The following is a 26,595-nucleotide window of genomic DNA, read 5'->3' on the forward strand; positions in this document are numbered from 1 at the left end:
TGACCTCCATGAAGGCAGGGTCTCTACTCTATAGTCCCAATGTTTAGAACTGGAAGTGACAGTAAAGGGCTCAGTAAATAGTTGTTGAATGAATTACTGAACATATGAGTTAGTCACTTTAGATTAAAAGAATAATGAGCAACAGAGTTTAGAGTGTGATCCTCATATTTTAGTGACTTTTCAGTGTTAGGAGTTTTAGATGTAAAGTTTTTATTGTCACAGATTAAAAACCTCCAGATTCTTTGAAGCCAAACTAGTCCTTTGCAAAAGTCTGTGGGAATGATGCAAACTGTTGCTTTAAATACTTGTGGCAACTGGAATTGTGCTATTTTAATTATCTCCCATAGGGACTATCTCTTCAAATGGTACAGATGAGTTATTCTGGTGTATTGGAAACTTCTAATAGTAGAGCTAGTTGAGTGGAGATTTGTATGAAAAAGACCCCCTGCAGATATATGAATATTGCATTGGAAATTTAGACTCATTAATTAATATTTGATCTAAGTTACCTGTGCCTGTCTTTGCAGATGTGGCCAGCCATGAGCCCCCGTTGACTACAGAGCATTCGTTGGGCTTGGGAAATGATGATACCTGTGTAATATGCTCACCTAGTGCTCTCCTTGTAGCAACTCTGTCAGTTCAGCTGAATAGGTCTTACAGAAGAGGTGACTGAGGGCTGAGCAATTGGGGACTTGGCTAAGGTCATCCTGAAGATTGTAAAAGCAGATCACTGTCAGATCTCCTGGTGTCTCTTTCAGTCCTTGGCTCACTTCCTTGCCCTTAACTGCCCCCATCCCCTGCCCAACCCTCTTGCCTTTTAACTCTGTGCCTTTTGATAGTGCAGCTGCCCTGGGGCTCAGATTTTCAGCTATAAAATAAGGAAGGTTGACAAGACTTTCTCCAAGGACCTATCTTGCATAAAAATGTTCTGAGTATCCCTTTGTTAGCCTTAGTCATGAATTGGAAGTGTTCAGATCAGGGGATATCAAGGAGGGGAGAGGAAGCCAAGTCTCTGTCCTTTGGCTACTTTTACCAGAGCATCTTTTAAGATATTCCTCCTGCCTCCCACTGGCGAGCCAGAGAATAATGGACTTGTGATCTGGGGATTATCTGTGGTTTTCCTTTATTCATTGTAATTATCATGCTCGATAGAAAGTTCATCACTAGTGAGTTCTTGGTCATGTCTATCATTGGGCTTCAGAAAGCTGTTTTTTGCCTGGCCCCTGCAGCACAGATGGCCTGGGGTTACTGCTCCCTCCTTTATGGCCCTCCTTCCTTCTGCGTTTGCCTCACCAGGTGTTGCCTCTGGCTCCACATCTCACCAGAAATTCACCTGCTTTGGGGAAGTTCTGTGGCTCTTACATAGATGGGTAGATTATCTGCAGTTTGCTATTTTCTTAAACGAAAATAGCTCTCTCTCACACTGTGTCCAATGGTCTGTATTAGTCAACTGAACCGTGGGCCAATTGTGAATTGACATCAATCACCACTTCTTGTTCTATCCCTTTATCCTCTTAAGCCTGTGTTTTCTTGATTGTGAGAAAGTGGTGGAGTTGGGGAGGGAGTGGCAGCTTGTATAGCCTTGGCATTTTTAACAAGTATCCTCCTGTTGAATTTTTCTTATAATCTATCTATCTCTGTGCGAATTGATGTTGATTCCATGTACTCAGTGCAAGCAAGTGCTAAGAACTTCTCCCTCATGAGTACAAATATAGCACATTTGAAGGAAACCAGTTGATAGCAACTTAAGAACCTACCCACATGAGACACCAGTCATGGGAAGGTTTGCTTCTTTTGTTTATTTTATTTTGAAAGGTGACTAAAAAGATGATGCCTTCTGACTTCTTTCCTTCTTTTGCTGTGAGCAAAGGCTGTGAAATTGTCATTCTCTGATGTTTTGAAGAAGGCCAGGACTGCCTCTCTCTCACTCATAGGTGGGAAACATGGATTCGTCCAGAGCAGCTGAGAAGTGACTGTCTAGGGCCCAGACTCTGGAAATAGGTCAGATTGTATTTTCTGACTCTGAATGCCTTGGAGCCCCATAGGTGGGTGGGGGCTGTGGCCTATAGAACCAAACCAGGTCATTGAGCACCATTTACTTGTAAGAAGGAATAAGTGGAATTGAAAACCAGGAGTATTATGGGAGAAAAGGAGATTGGGTGGAGAGTGAGGGTTTCAGAAAACTTTTTGGTTCTGTCTGGTCCCTCTTGGGGTCCTTCCCTCCCGAGCAGGACAGGTGGTGTGTCCCATTCCATAGTGAAGTGGTGTGTGGGTAATGGATGACTAACAGTAGATAAGGTGCCTACATATTTATTATTGCCTTGCTTAAACGATGAGCAGATTCAGTGTTACCACTTTAATAATGTAGTGACATCACCTGCACACAGTTGCGTTTCGGAGGTTCTCATGAGTGGGAGGGAAAGGAGCAGTGTTCTAAGCATCTGTGCTGGGAGTGATGCTTACCTGCAGCTTTTCTCCTCTGGGCTCTGGCACCTGAGTGAGCAGCTGTGACTAATGGCCTGTTAATAAGTATTATGATTATAAATTATTTTTCATGTATTAAAGAAAGGTTTTGTACAAACCTGAGTATTCCCATAGAGGTGTGCCATGTGTGTGAATTTGTTTGTCTTGCTTGACACATTGGAATCCCTGGGTCAGACATTTCTGTAGGATGTGATTTTCGTGTTTAGTGAAGTCGTCCCCCATTGTCTGCAGGGAATATGTTCCAAGACCCCCAGTGGATGCCTGAAACCACGAACAGTACGAAACTCTGTGTGTGTGTGTGTGTGTGTGTGTGTGTGTGTATAAAAATGTTATTTTTTGCCATATCTACAAACTATGATAAAGTTTAAACAACTCGTGCATTCTGGGGCCATTATTAAGTAACATAAGTGTTACCTGATGATAACCGAGAAGGCTGCTAAGTGACTCATGGGTGCATACGCTAGACAAAGAGATGATTCACATCCGGGACGGAACAGAGCGGGATGGCGAGAGATTTCATCACACTACTCAGAACAGCATGTAATTGGGAATGTATGGATTTTTTTCTGGAATTTTCTATTTACTATTTTTGGACTGCAGTTGACTACAGGTAACTGAAACCATGGACAGTGAAACCCGAGTTAAGGGGGGACCACTGTATTGCCCGTATACTTACTGTGTCATAAGATACATGAATACGTACTAAGCTTTTTTCCTGCTGCGGTTTTTCCACTGCATGGTTCTCTGTCTCAGAGGTGAGAGAGAGAAGCTGTGGATTGGCTGTACTAGGAGGTCCTCCAGCCATCCTGAATCATGCCATTGCCCCTGGTAGGAAGACACTGCTCTCAAGCACTGCTTCTCCAACTTGCACATCGAATCAGCTGTGGCTCCTGCTACAGTGCAGATTCTGGTTCAGTAGGACGAGGGTGGGACCCAAGATTTTGCATTTCTCCAAAGCTCCCAGATGATTCTGGTCTGGGGACCCCGCTTTGAGTAGCTGGAATGTGGAAGGGACTTTTGTCTCCTATTTTCCTAGACTTACATTGTTCTGTTTCTGAAATGTTTATGGCAGTGTAGCCCCAAACAGAAACTATTGGCAAAAAAGCGAAATAGGATCTTCTTGCACTGTGTTTTTTACCCCTTGAGATGCCCTTGCATTTATTTGTTTTGATTTGTGCCCCTGGCATTAAAAGCCACTCTTAACATTGGAGCTGTTTAAAACTCCAGAATTGCACTGTGTGCTAAATTGTTTTCTTACTAAGTCCTTTTGGGGATTGCAATGACTTTGGCCTCTGAGGCAATGCTTAACCCATAGCAGTCAGGGAGTATGAATGAACGTGGCAGGACCGTAAGAGTTAAGAAGCCTTTGGGTACAAATCCCAGAGTGTTTGACTGGCAGGAGATGATGCAGGACAGACATTTAATTATCTCACATACAGAAGTCTGGGACATTCGTTTCTAGGGCTGGTGCTGAAGCTCAGGGATACCACAGAGGTCACGGGCTCTTTCCTACTCCTGTCCTGCACCTCAGTAATGTCAGGGAGCACATGTCCCCATGTGTTGCTCTTGCTCCCAGCATTACCCTCACATGACAGTGTCCCAAATAGGCAGGGAGTGGGGAGCAAAGGAGCCTTATAAGGTGGTTCTTATATTTAGGCAGAAAATTTCCCCACAAAAGCCTGCATCCTAGTTCCCTAGGATCGCATGGGGAACTAGGGCAGACCCTCAGTCATGCACTGATGGGAGGAACCAAGCACCTTGATGGCCTCGGTCACTGCAACTAAAACAGTGTGCTGTTGAGTAGGCAGTCAACAGTGTGCACTACAGTATTACCAAGGACCTGCAATATATGTTCCCCGCTCCCCACTTTATAGCTTGTGAAACTATTGTCCAAAGAAGCTACGTCCATTAGCAGGGAATGTAATTGGAATCCTCGGGTGGAAATGTAGCGCCTTCCTACTCTGCATCCTTCCCTCTCCGCCTCTTCCCATTGGTGGTGGGATCCTCACTGGAGAAGGTCAGGACCCCATGGTATGCCTCTGCACCGGCCGCACGTCCCACAGCAAGGCTGTCACTGTCTGGCCTCTTGCTGGTTGCACTTACATTCATGGTACAGTGAACTGTCACTATTAGAGCAGTGAGAAAACTGTTCCTATGAGCAAAGTGGCCTTATTTTGAGAGGAAACCAACCCAGTGAGTGTTGGCAGCTGCTGTCCTGGATGTCGCCACATCCTGAGTTGGTCCCCTGCTTCTTGCCCTGGGTTTGCCGAGTCCTGCCAAGCTCCATACAGGTACCTGGAGGTGTGGCCTCCACCTGGAGGGTGGGTGTGTCCCCTCTGCACTGTGCTCTTCCTGCCTTGGTTTGCAGCAGACGCCAGGGTCAGCCCTCCCCCTGTTCCCTGTCACACTCTTCTTGTGGGGAGGCTGATGACACTGCAGATGGCAAGGCTCCAGGAGAGTGAAGAGTTGTTCCAAATTAATTTAAAAACAAAAATAAACCGAAAACCTGGAAGAAAAGGCTGGGTTTAATCATACATTAAAAAAGATAGGTCCAATATGCTACACTCGGAACTGAAGGTGCCATCTTCTGTTTGCTGGTAATGGCTAGATGCCCTTTCCCCCAGATTCTCTGTGAGAGAAGGAAAGCACAGAGTCGGAAAGGTCATGGTTTTCACAGTTACAGGATCAGGGTCACGCCTCTTCCAGCTGCAAGCCAGGTTCCTTCTTCCATCCAGGTTAACTTTCCTAAACTGCAGTTCTGATCATTGCACTCTCTGGTTAAAACCTCTGTCCCCACAAGACACGTGAAGCACAAGGCAGCCATCGCGGCCATAATTCGCCCTGTAGGCGGAAGCCAGCAGGCTTCTAGTCCTGTTTGCTCCTGACTGCAGTGCTCACCCAGTTGTCACGTCCCTTAGCAGAGTGCTTCGGGCTTCTGTAACTGATCAGATCACCCAGCACTGGCGGTCTGACATGTGAGGAAGCCTGTGGGATCAGGCAGGCCGGATGCTGGCGGCCCTGACGGTGTTCCCGGGCTCGGAGAGAACATTTCAGTTCTGTCAGTCAAGTCTTGAGAGTCCCTCGTGAGAAAAAGAACTGGGAACCAAACCAAATTATGAAGGGATTGCTTTTTGATGATATAAATATGACATTCGGGATTAACGAGAGAACCTCAAACTAGTTTTTCTGTGTTGGGTAATCACACAATGATCTTTACTCAGGGAAGAGCTTAAGAGTTGTGGACTCTTAACCTCATTATTCCACGTTGCATTTCCTTTTCAGTACAGAAAAATACTCTGACTTTTTCCAGAAAAGAAGACGGAGGCTGAGTGGCCAACTCCTTGAAGGACTGTGGGTTTTACTCAGATCCTCCATAACTTGCTAGGTCGTCTTTGGCAAGTCATTTAATCTTTTTTTATTTCTTGCTCTTTTTCAAGCCCCATATCCACTGAATCATCCTATTTTGTTAAGGGTTTGTCTGTCCTTTTCCATTTCCAGAATTTTGATTGAATTGCAGACCCTGTTGATCTTATACCTGGGCTGTGGCTGTGGTCTTCCTTGCCTCTAGTCTTCCTCCTTTCCTGAACACCCTGCTTTCCCCACATTGTTCTCTTCCCCAGAGAGAGCAACAGTCGTGATGCTGCTAATTGGATCAGGCACAGCTTCCCTCACCAGCTCTTCAGACTCTGTGGTTGGCTCCTCAGCAGTCTCAATGCTGCTTTTCTTTTCTAGACCATGGCCTTTGGAGCAAAGAGGCTGCTTCCAGCAAGGAAACACCAACGGCCCCCACTGGCTCCCGCTGCCCCAGCCTCAGCCCCAGCCAGCCACAGGGAGGTCTAAAGGGATCAGTATCTGCTGTAACCCATTTAAAATACATTTTAGGAGGCTCTGAACTATCAAATATTGATTCCATTACTCTCCAGCCACGTTTTGAATGGACCTAACTTGGCTATTTTCTTCATGTACAACCCAGGTTCCTTTTCATGGGTATTAGTACCTGTTGTAAATACCTGAGGGAGGTAAGGGTTGGCTGCTCAGCCACAATGTCACTCCCAGGTTTTAAGGAAATCAAGTTTCAGGCCAAATTTTGCCATCCATCAGCAACAAGCCCCTAAGGAGTTCTAACAATCGGTTCTGCAAGCTCAAGGAACTCCCTGCTCCCTGTCCTTCTAAGTGAATGAAAAGTTCACTGGAAGCAGGCGTGTGAGAACCCAGGACAAGTGATTCTCATACACTTGTACTTGGCATCTAGAAGCTCACTAGATAGAGAACGGGGTAGGGATTTAGCTTACACTCCGGCCTAGCTGGAATCTTTCTTCCTATCCACGCAAGAGTGGGGAGTACATCTGAAATACTGTAGCCGCTCTCTGTGTGCTAACTACCTTGACTTTCGCTAATGAAATCCCCTTTTCTAACCTGCATCATGCCTGTCAACAAGTGACTGTTTTCCCTGATAATAGCCTTACTTTGGGCATTTACCTGGCTCATATGGATCTATACTTAGGTACAGATAACAGAAATATACCCAGCAGCTGCCTCAGGCATCCCGAATCCAGTGCTGCCAGAACCTTTCAGCACCAGGCATCCTGGGTCAGAATGCCAGTTGAACACCTGGGTCCTAGTGTCAGCAATGGTATCGCATGGTGTGCATTGAAGGATCTTAGGTACATTTTAGACATAGCAACACTGTGTTGTTGGCAGACTAGTTTTGCAGGCTAAATCAGGCAGGCGGAATTGCTTTTTCACTTAAAAAGAAAGCAGCACAACAACTGTTGCCAACAACAACAAGAAAAGAGGTTTCACATAAAAAAAATCTTGATGTTTGGCCTTCTCTGGGAAAATTGGGACATCTGCAACAGCCAGTCTCACTCCTCGGTGGCAGTGGTTCTTTTCCAGCTGAACGGCGGAGGCCTGTTTTAGACCTGGGGTGGGAGGGCGCTGAGAGCAGGCTCCTGGGAAGGGCCCAGCTCTTCCGAACAGCTCCCTGCGCTGAGCCCTCAGTCACTGCATTGTGCTGTTGGTTTCCAGGACCCTCTCCCCCCGGCCTGTAGGTACTTGGGCGTTTGACCCTGGCAGCTGTTGGGCAGCTTTTCTTGTTGGCTCAACACTTGTGCTTTGCTTATGCTGTTTCTTTGGAATGTCATTGCCTTTCGGGCGTGCCTACCCCAATCTTCACCTCATCTTCAAGGCCAGCCCCAAGGTCCCCTTGCGTGTGGAGTCTCACACGGCTGTCGTGGCCCTAGCCCCTCTGTTCTGCACAGACAACATGGCGTAGAATTTGATTTTACATGTCATCCTGTTGTTTATTGTTTCATGTCTTCTCTCTCCTACGTGGTCATATGTTTCCTGACTGGCAGGAAGCATGGCTCTCTTACATTGTGTATTTATCACTGTGAAAAGGTTAACGCTCAGCTTACTCACCTCATTTTTTAAGGGGCGGAGAATAATACCTTATTGATCTACCTAACAATTAGTATGAAGCATATCTGTACATGGTGAAAAGCAGTAGGACAGTGTCCTAAGTACGAAAGTGAAATACAAATAGGCGCAACCAAGAAGCCCGGTGAGGAAACAGAGGCCCAGAGAGGGTGAGCGCCTTGCTGGAGTCCCCCGGTTGGCGGAGAGCCTAGTCTGTGCTCTGACCGTGGTGGCACCCAGCCTTGCCAGCACTACATCTACAGCCAAGCCCTGCAGATCCTCCTTAGGGCTTAGCCTTCACATACCACAATGAAACAATTCCCAAAGTCACTTAAATAGTACACCACTAATTAAGCAAAAGTGTGGATGCCTATCAAACTCGCCACACCCTGACACAAGGTAGGGGGAGGGTGGGCTGTGAAAAAGCCCCAAGGCACCAAGAGTCAAGCTAGGGTGTGGACGGGACTGGATGATGACAGGGCATCGGGTGCAAAGGCAGCACTGTGAGGGTGTGAGGGCAAGGGATGCAAAGTAAGCAGTTTAGCTGGGCTGGCCTTTGAGAGTAGTGATGGATGAGGCAGGCAAGGGAAAGGGAGTTAGATTTGCATGTTGTGCTAAGGGAGTTTGACTTGGCGGGGGCGAAGGGGGGGGTGCCTTTAGAGCCTTTTAAGGAGGGGCAGGTCTGGTTGCTTGGAGCGTGGCTCTGGGGGAAGCAGGGAGCTGGTGACAGGAGGCTGCCCTGGGAATCTTGGCTTAACCCTAGGCAGTGGCAGTGGAGAGGAGCATGGTGGAGAGGAGAGTTGTGGAAGGGCTCAAAAGATGTGGGAGCCTTTTACGACGTTACAGGATGACAGCATTCTTTCTGGGCTGAGATGCAGTTATTCCAGGAGACAGGCAGGGGCTGGCTACCTCGATGTGCAGCCTTTGGTTTCCAGAGAAATGCTCATGGCTTCTGGCTCCACTCCCTCTGGCTGTATAGATGTACCCTTTAGGAAACAAGGGAGCTTTTCACTGTGCCTGCTTGGCCACCTCCTCCTCACTGTCACGTGTAAGCTGTTGCCACAGCATATACTGATTCTCCTGTTTACACAGGCACACCATGTACTTTGGTCAAAAGGTCCTGTTTCTCCATACATATAAGTCTTTCTGGATACACATTAGCCATGCATAGGAGCAAATTGTGTATTTATTCTGTAGTCGTAAGTGTGAGGGATGTTAAGAGTGGTGTTTTCTGCTTACGGAGCTTTCTGTTTTGAGTTTTAAAGACATTTAACCATCTGTTTATGACTTTAAAGTGAGTGCTTTAAGTGGAGGCCGTGAATAAATATATGAGTCATGAAAGGTATTGAAGAGGTATTATCAATAATGAATTGCTACTGTACATCTTACTTAGCTATTATTGCAGCTTTTAAAAAGGTCTAATGTAATCAGATGGTATTTTTAAGGAATTTTTAAAAAACTAATATTAAATATAGATTTTTAAATCTGAATTATATCTTTTCAGAAGAGATTTTGGGGTTGCTTGAACTGCATTTAAAATAATCTATTTTTTCTTTGTTGTTGTTTCTTAAAGCAACTTTTATCCAGGTCCTTAATAATTCACAGATGACATGTATTTATGTAATACTGTATTACCAAATTATTTAATAAAAATGGAATACCGGATTTATTGTTGAATTTCTTTTCAGAAATATGCAACTAACATTGTTTTTTCCTCCAGCCAAACAAATGATTCATTTTACCTAGTTATTCTATAAAAGAATGAATTCTATCTTCTCCTCCCTGTAGGTGACTGGTTCACAGGTTCCAGAGCTGTTTTTTTTTCATAAAGCTTTATTTATCTGACTGCAATGTAAAAAATCAGAGTTTTAGAGTTTGGCACACATGTGCAAATTAAATTTTATAGCATTTTATTTAAAAATATTTTAAGTTGATTTTTAGAGAAAGAGAAAGGGAGAGGGAGAGGGAGAGGGAGAAACATTGATGTGAGAGCAAAACATCGCTAGGCTGTCTCCTGCACGTCCAGGATGATGCCTAACCACCTGAGCCACACTGGCCAGGGCTACAGCTTTTTCAAAATATACTTCTCAATATTAATATGAGAGTAGTGGTTGGAACAAATATTCCATTCGTCAATTTTTATTCCTTTTGTTGTAGTTGACATCCTTTGGGGGTTGAGTAAATTTAAATATAAATAAAAGAAATAACGTATTTCAACTCAGGGAACAGTGTTATTGCATAGCTTAATATTATAGACCTAAAACAAATGCTAATATATTTTGACCTTGGTTTGTACTTGACATCCTGGCAACCAACAAAGGGGACTGGCAGAGGGGAATTCTGAGAGCAATTTGAACGGGCTCACACTGCTTAGTCTGCTGTGAGGTTTTGAGGTGTTGACTGCCCTTTTTATTACTATTTACCAGCTTACAATCAAGCTGTCCTTGAGTTGGCTCTTACTAATACGTCTATACTAGCCCTTAGTAGTTGATACTTACCAGTTTTAACCTTTAGTAAAAATTTAAGAAATGCATGCATTAATAATCATTGGGTATTTCTATTGTCACATACAAACATCATTTTTGCATTTATGCATGTGTGTATATACAATATGCCTAATTAATTCATTTTCTCACAAAAAAGAACTAGTGTATAATGGATATGAAGAACAGTATTACTTCATTCCATCTATACCTAGGAAAATTTTCCAGAAGAGCAAACATTGAAAAAACCCTCAAAACCTTTGCAGATTGAGCTTTTCCTTTGTGTTGAATCGGTACATGTGGAAACACCTTGGCAGGCTGACTCCAAGTACCTGAGTTTGTGGATGTGCCATCATGATTTTGGCTAAAGTGTTAGAGAACACTGTTTAAGCAAGGACGTGGGGATGTGGAAGACAGAGGCTATCCATCCTTTATTTAAAAAAACCCATTCCCCAAGCATTGATGATGTGAAATTAAAGAGGCTATAAAATCTACACTAATAAAAGAGAAAGATGCAAATTGACCGTACCTTCACGACACCCACCAGCCAATCAGAAGTGAGCATGCAAATTAACCAAACAAAGATGGTGGGTTAATTTGCATACGCAGGCGCCGAGCGGCCAGGGGCGAGGTGGGATGCTTGCGTCGTCACCATGGTGATGACACAGGCATTCCGCACCACCCCAGCCGCTCCGGGCCTCTGTGCAGCGTGGAAGGCAGAAAGGCGGCTCCGGGTCAGAGTGAAGGTGGTGCCGGCAGCCAGGGGAAGGAAGGCCCATTCTTGCACGAATCTTTGTGGAGCAGGCCTCTAGTAATCATAAAAGAAAAACAAAAAGAAATTACATCACATACTGGTTTTACTGCCTCTGGTGCTTTGCTTATAAATTATTTTCTAAAGTGAATCTTAGCTAAAAGCTAAGCTCCTGTATATTTAGGGCTTTTGAAATGTGTTTAATTTTCATTGGTGTAATAATTTGTGGTTAGTTCTGACTTTTGATACCTTTTTGGTGGGTAATATACTTTGGTGTGCTGAGCTTTTGGACCCGTGGGATTGTTGACCCATCACCCTGATGGTGTTCTCTAAAGTGCAGCGGTCGGCGGATGGCGGGACTGCCCCGGTGTATCCCTGAGAGAGTGCATGGTGGCTGGGACAGGTCATGACTGCTGCAAAGGTCACCAGGAAAAGAGATGTTCATACAGTCAGATTTTTGTAAGCAATAATGTCTTACATAAAATAAGGGTGATTTTCTTTTCCCTTTCAGATTTTGGGGTAAGTGCATTCTTAGCAACAGGGGGTGATGTTACCCGGAATAAAGTCAGAAAAACATTTGTTGGCACCCCATGTTGGATGGCTCCTGAAGTCATGGAACAGGTAAAAATAAAGCGATGGTTTGATTGACATAGTACAGTCGTGCACGTTATGAATACACTGACATTTCATTCAGAGCACCCATTGCACTCGAATGCATCACATAACTAAAGTTTAACTCCCGGCTGCTGGGCCTTGACACACTGCTATCCAAGTTCTGCACACAGTGTGGACCTCCCCATGTGCGGGCCTGCTGTCTAATTGTGTTTTCTCTTGCTTCCTTTCTTAGGTGAGAGGCTATGACTTCAAGGCCGACATGTGGAGTTTCGGAATCACTGCCATCGAATTAGCAACAGGAGCGGCGCCTTATCACAAATACCCTCCCATGAAAGTAATTACTCTTGGAAATATTACGTCAGGTTTGAAATATGGCTGAACGGAACGGGTTCTGGGGTTCTCTTAGACATAGTCATGTTTCTCTTGGACCTGAGGAGAATTAATGGAGGAATGCAGACAAGCTAAATGTTGTCCGATGTCCTCAGTGGACAGAACTGGACAGAAGTAGTGCAGTGCCCAGCTCTGAAGCTTGCTTTGTTTGCATTCTCAGAGCTGAGTAAGAAATGGGATCTGATTGGTCGATGGAGGTTGATAGCTGTGACAAATGCTGGCCATTACTCTTTTGATAGCAGACTATCCCCAACACTCCAAGGGAAATCTAAAAATAGGTAATAGTGATATCATCTTTGCGGATGGATTTCCCAAATTTTCAGGCCTATTCAAAAAAAAAAGTCTGTAACATTTTACCCATTTTCATAGCGTCATGTTGGTGACTCGTTTGAAATAAGCGAGTTCAGTATTTTTTGGAAACAACATACATTTGGATACTGTTTTCAGATTTTTGTGATTCTTATAATTGGCCTATGTCATTATTTTTCTTAGTTCTTAAGATAGTGGCATCAGGGCGAATTTACCCAACTGGATTTTGTTTTGAGACTGAAGTAGTTGGATGGAAATTATGAAGGTATTTTACAGAGAATATTGGTCCATGTTTGTTTCAATGTTTTCCTAGGAAAATATTGGAAAAATTTAGGAGGATGTTTTTAAAGCCCTGGGAATAAAAAGGTTAAATAATTTTACTGATTAAAATGTTATTACATGCTATTGTTGAAAATCTGGAAGTACAAATAAGAATAAAAAAGAAAATAATCATTTAGAATCTCATCAACTATAGATAATCCCTGTTAAGGTTTTAATATAGTTCATTACATTGTTTCTCTTTCTCTTTCTTAATTTTATACACACACACACACACACACACACATATATAAAATTAAGATTCTGGTGTGTGTGTGTGTGTGTGTGTGTGTGTGTGTGTGTACATACCTGATTTTGTTAGTAAGTTGTGATGTAAACAATTAAAGTGACCTTTCAAAGGAAAAGCACTGAAGCAACTTGGAGGATCTTTTTCTTCCATTTGGCTTTGCTGTATTATTTTTTCTTATTTCTTGTTTTCTTTCTTTCCTTACTTAGTGTTTGCCACCTGAATGTATAATCCCAGCCTGCAGTCCTGAGGACTTTCCTTAGGACGTTGCCGTTCTCCCACTTCTTCTGTTTGCTATTATCCTCCACAAACAATAAGCTGTCACTTTAATCCTTCATCTATCCACACATCTGAAAGTGCTGGAAAAGTGGCTTGACATGTATAGCATTTGCATAAATTAAGGCTGCTTTATTCATTGTATAGGTCGATGGTTTACTATAAATTATTTTTCTTTTTTTTTTCTTTGTTTTTTAAAATATATTTTATTGATTTTTTACAGAGAGGAAGAGAGAGAGGGATAGAGAGTTAGAAACATCGATGAGAGAGAAACATCGATCAGCTGCCTCCTGCACACCCCCTACTGGGGATGTGCCCGCAACCAAGGTACATGCCCTTGACCGGAATCAAACCTGGGACCCTTCAGTCCACAGGCCGACGCTCTATCCACTGAGCCAAACCGGTCAGGGCTAAATTCTTTTTCTTAAGCAAATCATTTAACATGTGCCTGAGTGGCATCTTTACCTTTTTGGTTTGAAGCTGATTCTTATTTTGTTTCGCTCTCTCCAAGAGCAGCATGGCCTTTTGCCCTGGTTATGGTTTTTAGCAACTCAGCTATATTCTGGCCATCTTTCGGGTTTGCCAAGCCTTTAAGCAATTTTCTGTATTTTTTTTTTCACTAAAAAAAAAAAAGGAAATCATGTGTTCCATTCTGGGATATTGTGAATTTATTTTTAGGGTTGGTAATGTTACGGAGGCCTTGAGTACAGGCGGTTCCTTGCTGATGAATGACCTGTGCACACTTCACTGCTGCCCTGGTCCTCCCCCGCTCTCTGCTACACCACGCCCTTTCCCAGCCAGAGCCCTGTCTGCACTCAGCCTGGCCTGGAGCTACGTGCTCCTCCAGGCCGTGCAAGAGCCAGTTCCCAGGAAGCTCTGTCCACGTGTCTTTGGGAGATCATTCTTAACAAATAGAGCAGATTTTGTAAGTTCTGTCAGTGGAATAACAAAAATGTTAAAGGGCTCGTGAACCAGTTTGCGAAGGGAAATGAATGCTTTAAATACACACTGTCTGTAAAGTTGCAATCACGGGAAAAGCACGATTGTATCTAATCCAGGTTGGTCTCTGATGCTTCTGTGAAAAAACTAAAAACTCAATTATAGCCATTGCTACCCTGAGGTTCTGTCTTTATGTTTGTTTCTGCTGCAGGTGTTAATGTTGACTTTGCAAAATGATCCACCCACTTTAGAAACAGGAATAGAGGATAAGGAAATGATGAAAAAGTACGGCAAGTCCTTTAGAAAATTACTTTCCCTGTGTCTTCAGAAAGATCCTTCCAAAAGGTATGTCAAACTGGGTGGATGAGTTACTGGCCTGGTCTGAGTCACCACAAAGCTTTGTTTGTGGAGGGGGAAAGGCTGTATGAGGACACCTGCGAGGTACTTCTAGTTCAAGGGAAAGGCTGCTCCGGCCCCAGATTTCCAACCTGTTAGTGGAAGACAGCGTGGGTCCACAGGGAAGGAAGTGAATGGGGGCGGGGGAGAGGCACAAGAACATTTTAGTGTTAATAAGATTTGCTGTGCTTGGGAGGTGTGGGCTTTGTCATCAAAGGAAATGAAGTAAAGCAGAAATCAAGAGAAATTGGCAGTGGTGCATTCAGAAGCTGAGCTCACATTCTGCACCGCGTAGGTTGAGCTGACCTCTCAGGATTTGAATATCCTGCTAGCTCCGGTCTACACCAGGCAGAGCTATTGAATTTTGCATGAGCTTCCTTTTAGTTGCAGAACAAGTTGTTTGTACCATTTAAAAGATTATTGGTAAAGAAGCTTAATATTTTTGCATTAGAAAGATGAATCATATAAACAGAAGTAAATTGTTTTAAATGAACTTTAGAATTTCCTCTTTATTCTCAGGCGATTGCCCCCATACTGTAGAGTGTCTGTGTTCTGAGTTTGTTTCTTCCTTCTTAATTACTGTGATTTTTGAACTCTCCTGAGTGGAAGCATAGAGCAGGTGTCCTTTATCACTTAAAGGAGAATGTTAATGATGTGAACCACGCAGGCCTGGCCTGGGTAGAGTCCCTTCCCAGGGCCCGGTGGTGTGTGGCACCCTCCTAGCATGCAGTGAATGTAGATGACAGGCCTGGTGAGGACTCTGAAAAGTTATCTGCTACCCTCATCCGCCCTAGGGTCCAATCTGATAATTATATTTTAAAACGTGTAAACTGGCTTCTCTTCTGAGACTTTCTTTTTTCAGGGAAGGACCTGCTTTTTGAAGAATTCCTTTATTCTTATCTTCAATTCTTTATGAAACTTAAGCCTTTTACCTTTGGACAGTGGTCCTTGAGCTGTTTGAGATCTCACCTAGTGGTGATGCTGTGTAATTCCAGCTCTTTGAGAAAATCTGTTTGAGGGTGCTCCCCTTTACAATAAGCACAGTTGACATTATTTTACCCATCCCTTGTAGCAATTCTCTTCATTCCTTTACATTTTACTGAATTTGCATTCAGTCTTTTCTGTATTCGTCCTCTTCTCATGGAGCCAGGTCTAAAGACTGTTTGCTGTTAAGTATCTTGAAATTATTTATTGTAAAAGGGATGCTTGTTTTGTCAGATTTATAGACTGTTTCTGCTTAAACATCTTAGTTGCCCTTTGTATTTAATTTGTAAGGTTTATTTTTCCTTTGAGGTTATACTGGTTTTTCCTTAGGATTACTTCTTCACTCTCCAGATTAGATAAAAATTCTCTTCAGTTTTAATTTTGTTCTGCAACACTTGCTTGCCTACCCCTTGGATTTGGTATCATCTCCAAATATCAATTTTAGGCATCACCAAGGAACCAGGATTTAATTCTCCAAAGCCCAATGAGAGAGAAGTTCTTGCCTTCCCAGTTAGCACTGTGTTATTACTGTTGGTCTTTGTGGTCGTTGAGCTGGTTGAGATCCCACCTAGTGGTGATGCTGTGTAATTCCAGCTCTTTCAGAAAATAATTCAGAAAATAATTCTGTACTGTAGAATAGTTAGTGTGCCTAAATATTTAACAATATCATTCTTTAGAAGATTTGTAATTTGGTTAAAATAAACTAGATTAGATCATCATATGTTATTTAACAAACCATCCTATTTCTTAGTAATCTTGGAAGTCCTTCCAGGTTTTATTTATTTTATGAACTCTAATATCAGGTTCCTATTACCCACCCCCCAAAAAAATATTTTAGAAAAGAGCCATACTCTTAAATTTTTACTAGGTCTTTCCCTCAGAGTTCTCTCTTAGTGACATTATCAATCTACAAAGTATTAATAGTTTAAGAACTTCTTTTAGGTATTTTCTCTGTGTCATACTCTATTCTCACTATTGTACAGTTGTCCTCTATAACAGAGAGTGTTGGTGGTGCACAAACTTCCCACGTGACTCGTTTTTGTTTTTTTTAATGAAAAGACATGGATTTTGGAAGTTTGCGGGGAAAAGCTTCATGAAATGTGAGAATGGAAAAAAAAGGCAATATTGTTGAATTTTTCTTACATAGGTGCAACTTAAAATATGCATTCATTCCTGAATTAATAAGTAAACATTGTATTGCTGCACAATTCTGAAAGAGACCATGAATATACCCTGCCTTCTCTGCCTTTGCTTATGTTGTCCTTGAGTTCTTCTTTTCCCTCTATCCACCTCCCACCTGTCTTTCAACACTTAGTTCAAAGGCTCCATTTTCTTAGAGATAGATATCTCCGGTGAGATTTCTAGTCCTGCTTTATCATCACCTGTGTGACTTAGTTTCCTTGACTGTAAAATGGGGCTAATGACACCTACTTCATAGGACTGTGATGAGGATGGAGTAAGATAATGCACTGAAAACGGATAACACAGTACCTGGGGGTTCCTAAATATTCAAGAAATTGGAATTGCCATTCATTATCTGCTTTTTTCTTCCTGACCAAATAGAGTTTTTGCAAATTTTAATTTTCTTACCGTATGTTGAATACATGTCTCTTGTAGCAGATATGTAAGTTTATTGACTTACATATCTGATCTCCTCATAAGTTTATTAGTTTTTTAGAAAGAGAGCCTGTGCCACTTATCCTTACATCTTTCTATCTGCCGTGTCTGGTGAATCTTATTTACTCAGGGGTATTTCTTGAATAACTGGAGACAATTGGGTTTTTGCACTTTGTGGTGATTTTGACTCATTGCAAAGAATTCAGAAACCTGATTTGAGTAGGTTTAGGAATGAATGCAAGACTTGGGGTAATTTATATTTATTTCTGTTGCCTGCAATAGAGTATATACTTGTAAGCTGAAAGCAGATGAATGAGACCAAAGCCCTGGTCTTGCTGAGTACCTTTTTAACAGTGAATAAAAACATATCAGGGACCAGGCCCAGTTCACGCCTGTGCAGGAGTCCTCAAGCTAGATGAGAAGGGGTTATGCTTTTTTTTTTTCCAACCTTGAGACTCATGGAACTTTCCTGAAAAAAGAGAGCAGAGCTGGATTGTAGGAACTATTTGCTTCATTTAAATCTGTGTGCTCTGCCTAGGCATAGATGAAGAATTACTGGTATTTGTATAGCAGAACTTTTTGCCATTTCTTAAAAAAAAAAAATGAGCCTTAACCTTGTAGATTACATGCTCCCTATGGATGGCAACTATAAGAGGAACCGGCCTTTTCTTTGAGCAGTAAGGGGGATGTTGCATAGATAAATTCATTGGAAATGAATAAAACTTGAATATTTCACTTGGGGGGAGGGGCCGGGGAGACCTGCAGCTCTGCCTAAGGTCACTGAGCTATTTGGAATTGTCATGCAAATTGCTTAAACTGTGTCATATTCCTCCCGAATGCTTTGAAAATCATTTCAAGTCTCAGTGGACTTGGGTTCATCCATATGTATTAACTGAATCCTTTAACAGATTTTCTTCTGAGAATGTTGGTACTTGCAGACTTCCACATTGTTTTCAAGGATTTAAAATTGAATCATCATTCAAAGCCGGGCCAGTTATTTGGGTTGCTGATCTAACATTGCTCATAAAGCAGTGTTTGAATTTACACCACCTCGTGTTGCTGGATAATTGATAGCAGCCGCAGAAGACACACTGCGCTTGCAGAGGTCTTTCTCCTGTGTACTTAGCTAAGAGGCAGGTAGCATCAAGGGCCCAACGTTAACCCTACACTGGCAGTTGCTATGGCATCGAACATAAAACAGACAAAACAAAAAGACTAAAGTCAGGTTTCTCATATCTTCTGTCACTTTCTTCTCTGTCTCATTCCCATCATTCTTTCCAGTTCCATTTTTCCATACTTTGTCCTGGGGTTGTTTGGCACATGGATTTGATTCCAAAGCTGTAGATACCTGAGCTAACTTGAGCACCAGAAGGACCTGCTATTTCGTACTCTGTTTCGAGTAGAAGTCACCTATTAATTAATATAAATATTAAGTCTACAAAAAAAAATGTGGCTTCTTTAAACCTTTTCTCAATTCTCCTGTGATTGCATTTTTGTATTTATTGATGAAGGCCAAGAGCGGAGGGCAGAGAAAGGAGTTTTCCCTGAAGTCTGCTTTTCCCCTTTATAGTTCGGTTACCATGGAAGTGACCTTGCTGGGGAAGGGAAAGTATTTTCCCAGCCCTGAATCCCAGGGTATGTCTGGCATTTCCCAGCCTTCTCTCTACTCTGGTCCTACACTTGACCCTCAGTGTGCAGAAGGAGGAGGTGGGTGCCGAGGAGGCACGAAGCATTTTGGCTCCCCGTGTCAGTACATCCACTGTGTACAGACTTTCCCCCTTTTCCTTTTTTGGGGGGCGGGGCTAACATGAGTCTGTTTTCATTACATCATTCTGCTATTTTCTGCTCTATTGATCAGATGCTTAGACTTGAAGTGGTGACTAAGTCTAGCCCAAGGAGTTGTGGTTCTGTGTTCAAATGGCTAGCAGCATTTCTTTCCCCCTGTATTTTATTGTATGAAATGGAGCTATAGTCGTTTTCTGCTCTATGCCAGGCATCAGATATATAAAGATGAATGCTGTGTGGTCCTGTTGTGTGAGGGGTTATAACCCAGCGGAGGGAAGGTAGGAGGCAGGAACAGACAGTTACAGAAGGGGAGTGTGGCAGGCGTGGTGTGTGAGCAGGAGCGGGGATCAGAGTGAAGCTGATGTAGTGGGAGCTGGGAGGAGTGTCTCTGAAGATGCCTGGCATTTAAATCGGCTCTTGACCTCTGAACAAGGGCGTGTCAGTTACAAACATTTTAAAGCAAGAAAAGCAGCGTGTGCTAATGTCATGAAAGAGCAAGGTGGGTGAGAACATCGTTGTAGCTGGAGGACAGGGTTCACACAGGATGTGATGGGAAATGAGGATGGAGAAGCCTAGCCTCCCGGGTCCCCAAGACCCACTGGGCCGAATGAAGGTCTGTTTTGAGGCCGAGTTTAGGGTCTCCATGGACGTACACAGTTTGCAAGTGGTGGCTGCACTTAGTGACGCTTCCTGATTCTTTCCTATGCTTGGATGGTGGGTTGGAATGAGGAAGAGAAGTGATGGAGAGACTCACTGGGAGGCCCCTGGAGTGGTTTCGGGCAGAGGCGATGAGGGTTTCAGCCAAAACAGTGACGTTGAGTTCCTTAACCATCTTGATTTTCCTAGGTTTCTTTTCACTTTAAAAAATTCAACCTAAGTTTTTTGTATGCCTCCTAGGTTTTTGAAGTTTTGTTTTGTGTTACGAGGTACTAGGTATAATATGCCTAGCATCTGGCATCATGCCTAACGAATAGTAGATGCTCAATAAATATGTATTTCCTGAGAGAGTGAAAGGATGAATTTGCAGCAGCTGGAGGCCAAAAACATTGCCGACGATCAGTGAGAGTATACGTTAAAATAGCAACGAAAGTCCACTCATGTAAAAGAGTAGTCTCATTTTTTGTTCTAGTTTTCATTCTAGTTTAAAAGGGTGCACATTCATGAATTTGATGAGCTTACCAAGGGATGTGGCACACAAAATGTAAACCGTGGCCCACCTGTTGATTAGACCTTTATTTACTTGGAGCCGTGAGCAGTTAGTGGCTGTTTATTGCAGTGGGGATGGCCATTCTGGGTTCTTTTCAGGTACCTGCAGCCAGTGTTCCGCTTGAAACCGAGGGAGAGAGCAGGAACAATTTAGATTTCTGTTTCTTTGCACAGAAGTACAGTGTGGGGCCCCGGTAGACTCAGGCACTTTGTGCATCGTTGCACTTGGCCACGTTTCTTGATTCTTTTATATGCTTGGGTTTGGCCCCTGGAAACATGTCACTGGAACTTTCTGGTTCCAAAGAAGGGGTTTCTAACCTCTTCAAATATGAGAATCCTTTTAAACTTGCACTGCCCCTCCCCAACATAGTACTATTTGAACCTTTGCAAATCATTGCCTGAGAGAGAATACCTAATGATACTCAGTAATGGTTCTCTCCCTCCTCCCAGTTTTAAAATTATGAACAATTTAAAACATGCAGAAAAGGTGAAAAACTTTACAGTGTTTACTTCTACACCATAACCTAGATTCAACAATTACTAACATTTTTCATATCTACTATATCTATTTATCTACATTTTACTTGCTGAATGAACAGTTTGAAAATAAGTAACAGACTTAATACTTCAGCTTGCATTCCATACAAATTGAGAAATCTTCTAAATAACCACAGTACTTTTCCACGTCTAAGAAAATGAGCAGTAATTTCCTAAAATTGTCTGTTACCTAGCATATTCACTTATCGTATATAATAAAAGCCTAGTATGCAAATCAACTGAATGGTGGAACAATCGGTCAGTGGGGGCAGAGCCGGCGAGTGGGCGGCGCCAAGCCAGCCAAGGCGGGTACCAACTGGCAGAGGGAGGGGACGGTGATTGGGGGGCGGTGGGGCAATGGGGGGCGGGGCTGGTTAGCCCGCTGGTCACTTCCCATGGGGAGCGGGCCTGAGCCGTCAGTTGAACATCTCCTGATGGCTCCTGGACTGAGAGAGGGTGCTGGCCAGGTTGAGGCCCCCTCCACCCCTCGAGTCCATGAATTTTCGTGCACCGGGCCTCTAGTCTATAATATAAAAGCCTAAGTGACCGAACGACCGGAACTACCGGAATGACTGGTCACTCTCATGCAACCCCTGGTGGTCATTGTGCTTCCACAGCCAACCTCCCGCCGCTGGCCAACCTCCCATGGTCCCTCCCCCCAGCCGGCGGGCTCTGGGGACCCCACCCATGCATGAATTTGTGCACCAGGCCTCTAGTCTCTGATGATTTCCAAAGGTCTTTTGTAGTTTCTCCTCCTTCCCTTTCAAATGCAGGATTCAGGCCAGGGGCATGCATTGCATTTGGCTTTATATTTCTTTAGTCTTTTAAAATCTGGAACCATACCCTCACATCTCCCTTTTTCCTCTTTGACACTGACTTTTGGAAGAGATCAGTTCATCTGTCTTGTTGACTGTCCTATAGTATAGATTTATGTGATTTTCTTTTTCTGCATTGCTGCTTGTTTTAGACAGAGCTGTTGATGAAGTAAGCTGTTCTTTATGGACTAATGCCAGCTCATAGACAAGAGAAGTAGATAATCAGTATTCTGCCACCTCCTATACAATACTTATTTAAGGCACAGATGCTAAAATCATCAGGTAAAAGGTTTTGGGGGATAGGATATTCATAAACAGTAATGCCAAAGTATTACCCAAAAGAACACTTTCCCATTGCAATGGGTAAAACATACGTTTACAATGGAGAGATCTCAGGCCTGGGGACCAAGTAGTTACACTTAGTATCACTCCCAGTGAAATTATCTAATGTTATGTGACGTGCCACAGTAAAACGTACACAGTGTCATCTAGGCAATGTTTCCCCCCCAAATGCTTGATTCAACCTAGTCAGGCCTTCAGACCGAGAAACAAGTGCAATGACTCCATGAGGAAACAACCAGACCAATCCAGTAATCCTTTTAAATGAATTTGCATTTTATTAATCACCATCATATTTACCTTGCCCTGAAAAACAGTGGTCCGTGTATTCCTGAGACAGGGGTGTTTGGGGGCGCGGGGAAGGTGCAGACAGCTGGCACACATGGTGTGTGGACCCCTTGCCTTTCCTGACTCTCAGAGAATCTCCAAGCACTGTGCTCTGGAGTTTCTTGAGGGTCCTATTGCAGCTCGTACAGCTTCTCAATAAACATAGGAATTTAGCTCACGGATGTGTCAGTCTGACGCCTTTTAGAAACACTGCATCCACTTAGTGAAGTGTAAGGGTGAAGGATGGAAAATGGATCGTGCCCCCAATGTTTAACTCAGAGGAGTTTGTGTGTTTTGCAGACAAGGAGCTTGGAAAGAACTGGAAAATTGGCACTATTTTATTTGGTGCCAGCTTGTGATTAATTTAGTGTCTGGTTTTGCTATTCCTAAAACTGGTCTTCCAGAAAGATGCTAGGATTAAGTTGTTTCATCAAGGCAGTGTATTTATCGAGTGGTCATTGTTTCAACTCTAATTTATTATTGATCTTTCAGGCCCACAGCAGCAGAACTTTTAAAATGCAAATTCTTCCAGAAAGCCAAGGTAACATGCTTAAAACCCCAAGTAAATCTGCTATTTTGAAACACTATGAGTTTCTACGTACCGTATCTGATGTTAAAGTGTTGGGAATATCTGTTTTGCAGAACAGAGAGTACCTGATTGAGAAGCTGCTTACGAGAACACCAGACATAGCCCAAAGAGCCAAAAAGGTAAGCGCCATCCGCCCCGCCAGCCCAGCAGGACAGGAAACCCATAGCAGGCGCTTCCCACAGGCTCAGGATGTGCCTGTTTGGAGGTCATGTGATTAGTGATTTCTCACAGAGCTGCACGCTGCCTTTTGGTTATCTCAGCTTGCTTTCATTTGTTTGGGTGTGGAAACCATGGCAAACGCAAATGATCTCATTTTTCCATTTATCAGCTTTGCTTAAAGAAGGTCAGAGGGGAGGGGACTGTAATGAGTTCTGAACACTGGAGTGGTAGAACGTCCTTGAATGTCTGTCTTTCCTTTGGGTTTTACAGAAGAGGGACAGTCTTGTTAAAGCCGCTTGAAATGACAAAAGGAAAGACAAAACTTTTGTTTTTAATGGTTATTGGGAATATCTGTGGGGTATAGGTTTTTTCCTCATAAAAGATCCTGTGGGGACTTTTATTGTCCTCCTTATGTTAACTAAATGATACTTACGATGACTTGAAAAACTTGTCATACTAGCTTTGAGATTTTTTAAATGGCATGTATGTGTAAGTGTATTTATGTGTGTGTTTCACCAGAGTTTTATCTATCTGTAATTACTGATTTCATTATGGTATGAAACCTCATAAAATGTAACCTCTATTTTGGTTTGGTTTGGTTTTAAAATTATATTAGATATTTATTATTAAAAATATGTATGTAGCACAGATTTAGTTTTTCAGTTATTAAGAAAGCTGATGTGATAGCTGAGTCCCCTGATCTGTAAATAAAACAGGCAAAGAAGTATGCATTAGTGATGACGTCTCACTAGGCCCAGCTATGAGTAACTTTGAATGTTAACTCCCAGACCTTGACGTTATAAAACGTTCTGTATGAAATGCATTTCGCTAATGCTGTAGAATTACTTTAAATCGATTTTGAATAGGCTTCAAGGAGTGACCCATCTGAGCGTCTCTGCTGGACCAGCAGACCTCTGTGGGGTGGGCTGGGCCCTGGGCTGTGAGCCTGGGCTAAGGCTAGGGGGCTGCCGCGTTGACTGCAGAGACCTGAGCAAGGTTGGCCGGTGGGAGTCTCTGAGGGAAGGTGGCAGCGGGCAGATCTCGGTCAGAGAGGCACCTCTCCAGCACAGCAGAGTCAGCGCTTTGGTTAGAGGCAGTAGAAGCTGGACGTGCCCACAGTCGCAGGGCGCCACAGCGAAGCCTGAAGGAGGGGCCGGGAGAGATTCCCTGGGTGTTGGAGCTGAGCACGAGGTCTTTTGATGAGATCTCTAAAGTGTCAGCCAGAGTTGAAAAAAAGCTGTTAGGAAGCCATTGGCTTGGACAGTCTGTGTCTCCAAAGAACATTTTTTTTTTTTTTTACTTTGCTTTTTGTCCCCCGGAAGTTTTGTTTGATCTCATCCCGAGGCTCTTCCCCAAGAAGGTGTTCTCTGTAGAGCTTTAGCCTCACGCCTCCAGCTCCTTGTTAGTGGCCAGCCAGCCTCTCAGGGGCAGTTTCCAAAGGCTGCCCTCCCACCCAGTCCGAGCCTTCCTGTGCTCTGTGTCCTCCTGAGTCGCCCTGTCTCAGAAGACGGGCATTACCTTTATATTTAAGACCCGCTTTCCTCCTCTTCTTCCCCATCGAACCACTCTCTGGATCCCCTCCTCACCTCCCTCTGCACCGTGGCTCCGAGCGGTTTCCTCCTGGTGTTAACTAGACAGTGCAGTAGCTTTCTCCCTCTTCTCCCTCCATTCCTCCTCTCTGCGCCTTCTTAGACTCCAGTGCAAGATTAACTTTCTGATCACGTCACTTCATTGCTCAAAAGTGGTTTCCAAAATTAAACAAAAACTTAAGCAAATAAATGGGGGGGGCGGGCGGCGGGGAGCGGGGGGAGGTTCTTATCAAATAAAGGCCAAGCTCCTGAGCCTTGAAGTCATGGCACCGTTTCAGATTCCAGCCGTTTGACCTAAACTCCAGCTGCCCTGAACCACTTATGGTTTTCACTGCGTCATCCACACTTTCCTTTGGCACTTCTTCCACCAGCTTGAGAAATGAAGACTGCTCAGGCTGTGACCCTATTTCCTTACTTTCAAAAATAGATTTCAGTGATTTATTACATATTAGTGCGCCATGCAGTCCAGATCCCGTTTCGCATGTTTATCTGAAACAAGAAGTCGCTAGCGTTTGTGGTGGTGGTGGTGGGGGGGGGGTCTGATTTTTTCCAACCATGTCATCTGCTGTTTCCTTGCTTTTTGATTGTAGACTTAAACCTTGGGGCTTGTTTCGTCCTCTATCCCTTCAAATAGAAAATGGCCATACATCTCAGTGTCACGCTGAGGAGTAAAGGGAGAATGGAAATTAGTTCCCAAACAGCTTACAGAAAGGAGGTGCAATGCTATCCTGGCTCTCTGGCTTCGTTCAGTTGGCCCTTTCCCTGTCACAATTCTCGTTTTAGAGTGCACTTGGTTGTGAGCTGCACTCCACACCCTGCCCGTGGGTTTGGGGCAGGTACGCGGACCAGGTAGGTCAGCAGTGATCACAGTGTGTGTCTTGTTCACAGTAAGAGCCCGAAGCTGTTTGCTGGCTGCGGGAACATGCGCCTGAGTGTACCAAGGAAAGACCGTTGGAAACTCCGTTTTCCACTCTCTTGACCGGCCCCAGTCCTTGACATCCACTTGTTCCTCGGGTTCCTGTTAATAGCAGACAGCCTCCCTCCCTCTGCGGCTGGTGATGCTGGTGAGCAGCCATCTGCCTGCTCCTTATGCGAAGCTTCATGCAGGCTCAGCCACGAGGAAGGAAATACTCTTTCAGTCACCAAGCGCACTGAAAGCCTTTGTTGTAGGATGTCTTGGCTTGTCTTAGGTGCTTACGGTGTTTCGGTGAATTTGGCTGAACAGTGGGTACGAGAGTCTCTCTGTGTGTAGTTGGTGTGACTCATTCTTCGGCTCCTCCGCGTTGACCTCCGCCGGGCTGCTCAGGGCCCGTGCGCAGCGGTGCCTCCTGCTCGCTCCGGCTCCGGGTTCCTGGGGCAGGTTCGTTCCTCAGAGGCTCCTTGTCCATGGGAGCCCTTTGATTTTTGTCTCCTCCATTTGTTATTTTTCAAAATAGAAACAGACAGTCCATTGACACACCGGTGTTTACGTCATGACGGGGCCTGTTGACTTAGCCCCGGACAGTCAGGCAGCCCGTTGATTTGACATTTGTCGTCATACACGGTCTCTTTTCTTCCCTTGTGGTCACCCAAGTTAAGAAACATTTTCCAATGTGTGTTCTTATTTGCCATGCATAAGTGTCATATTTGGAAGAGAGGGGCCAGCGTGGTAGCTGTTCTCAGGAGGCCCCTCGGAGCCCGCTGTGCTGCCCTTTGGCGTGGGAGAGGCAGAGGCCAGAGTGGGAAGTGTTCACCGGGAGCCTCATAATTCCCTGTGGGTAGGTGATCTTGTCTTCATCCCGATGGACTCCTTTACATCAGGGGAGAAATATATTAAGAAATAGAAACAGACCAGTATGGCTTCCCTGGTAATTTGGTAATGTAAGATGATTTCTGGGTGTGTGGTAATTATAGAAATTGGGGATATTTGTTTTCTTGCTGAAGGCAGAGTGTTTGGCCCATTCTGGGTTCTTTTGCTGATATTGTGGTTTAATTTCCTCTTGCCCTAAATTTTCTGTCTGTGAAATGGAAATTCTGTCTGAC

General features: G+C 43.8%; 1 protein-coding gene across 2 annotated transcripts in view; it reads left to right on the forward strand.

Annotated features, from left to right (window-relative positions):
- STK39 (serine/threonine kinase 39) overlaps positions 1–26,595 on the forward strand; it is a 274,586-nt gene that overhangs the window by 92,873 nt on the left and 155,118 nt on the right. For both annotated transcript variants that reach the window (XM_079783234.1, XM_079783235.1), the window contains exons 6-10: positions 11,648–11,757; positions 11,984–12,085; positions 14,442–14,575; positions 22,729–22,777; positions 22,879–22,944. In XM_079783234.1, the coding sequence (XP_079639360.1) occupies positions 11,648–11,757; positions 11,984–12,085; positions 14,442–14,575; positions 22,729–22,777; positions 22,879–22,944 (461 nt within the window). The remainder of the gene's footprint in view (positions 1–11,647; positions 11,758–11,983; positions 12,086–14,441; positions 14,576–22,728; positions 22,778–22,878; positions 22,945–26,595) is intronic.

The sequence above is a fragment of the Cnephaeus nilssonii genome (genome assembly GCF_951640355.1).
Source record: "Cnephaeus nilssonii genome assembly, chromosome: 10".
Classification (NCBI taxonomy): Eukaryota; Metazoa; Chordata; class Mammalia; order Chiroptera; family Vespertilionidae; genus Cnephaeus; species Cnephaeus nilssonii.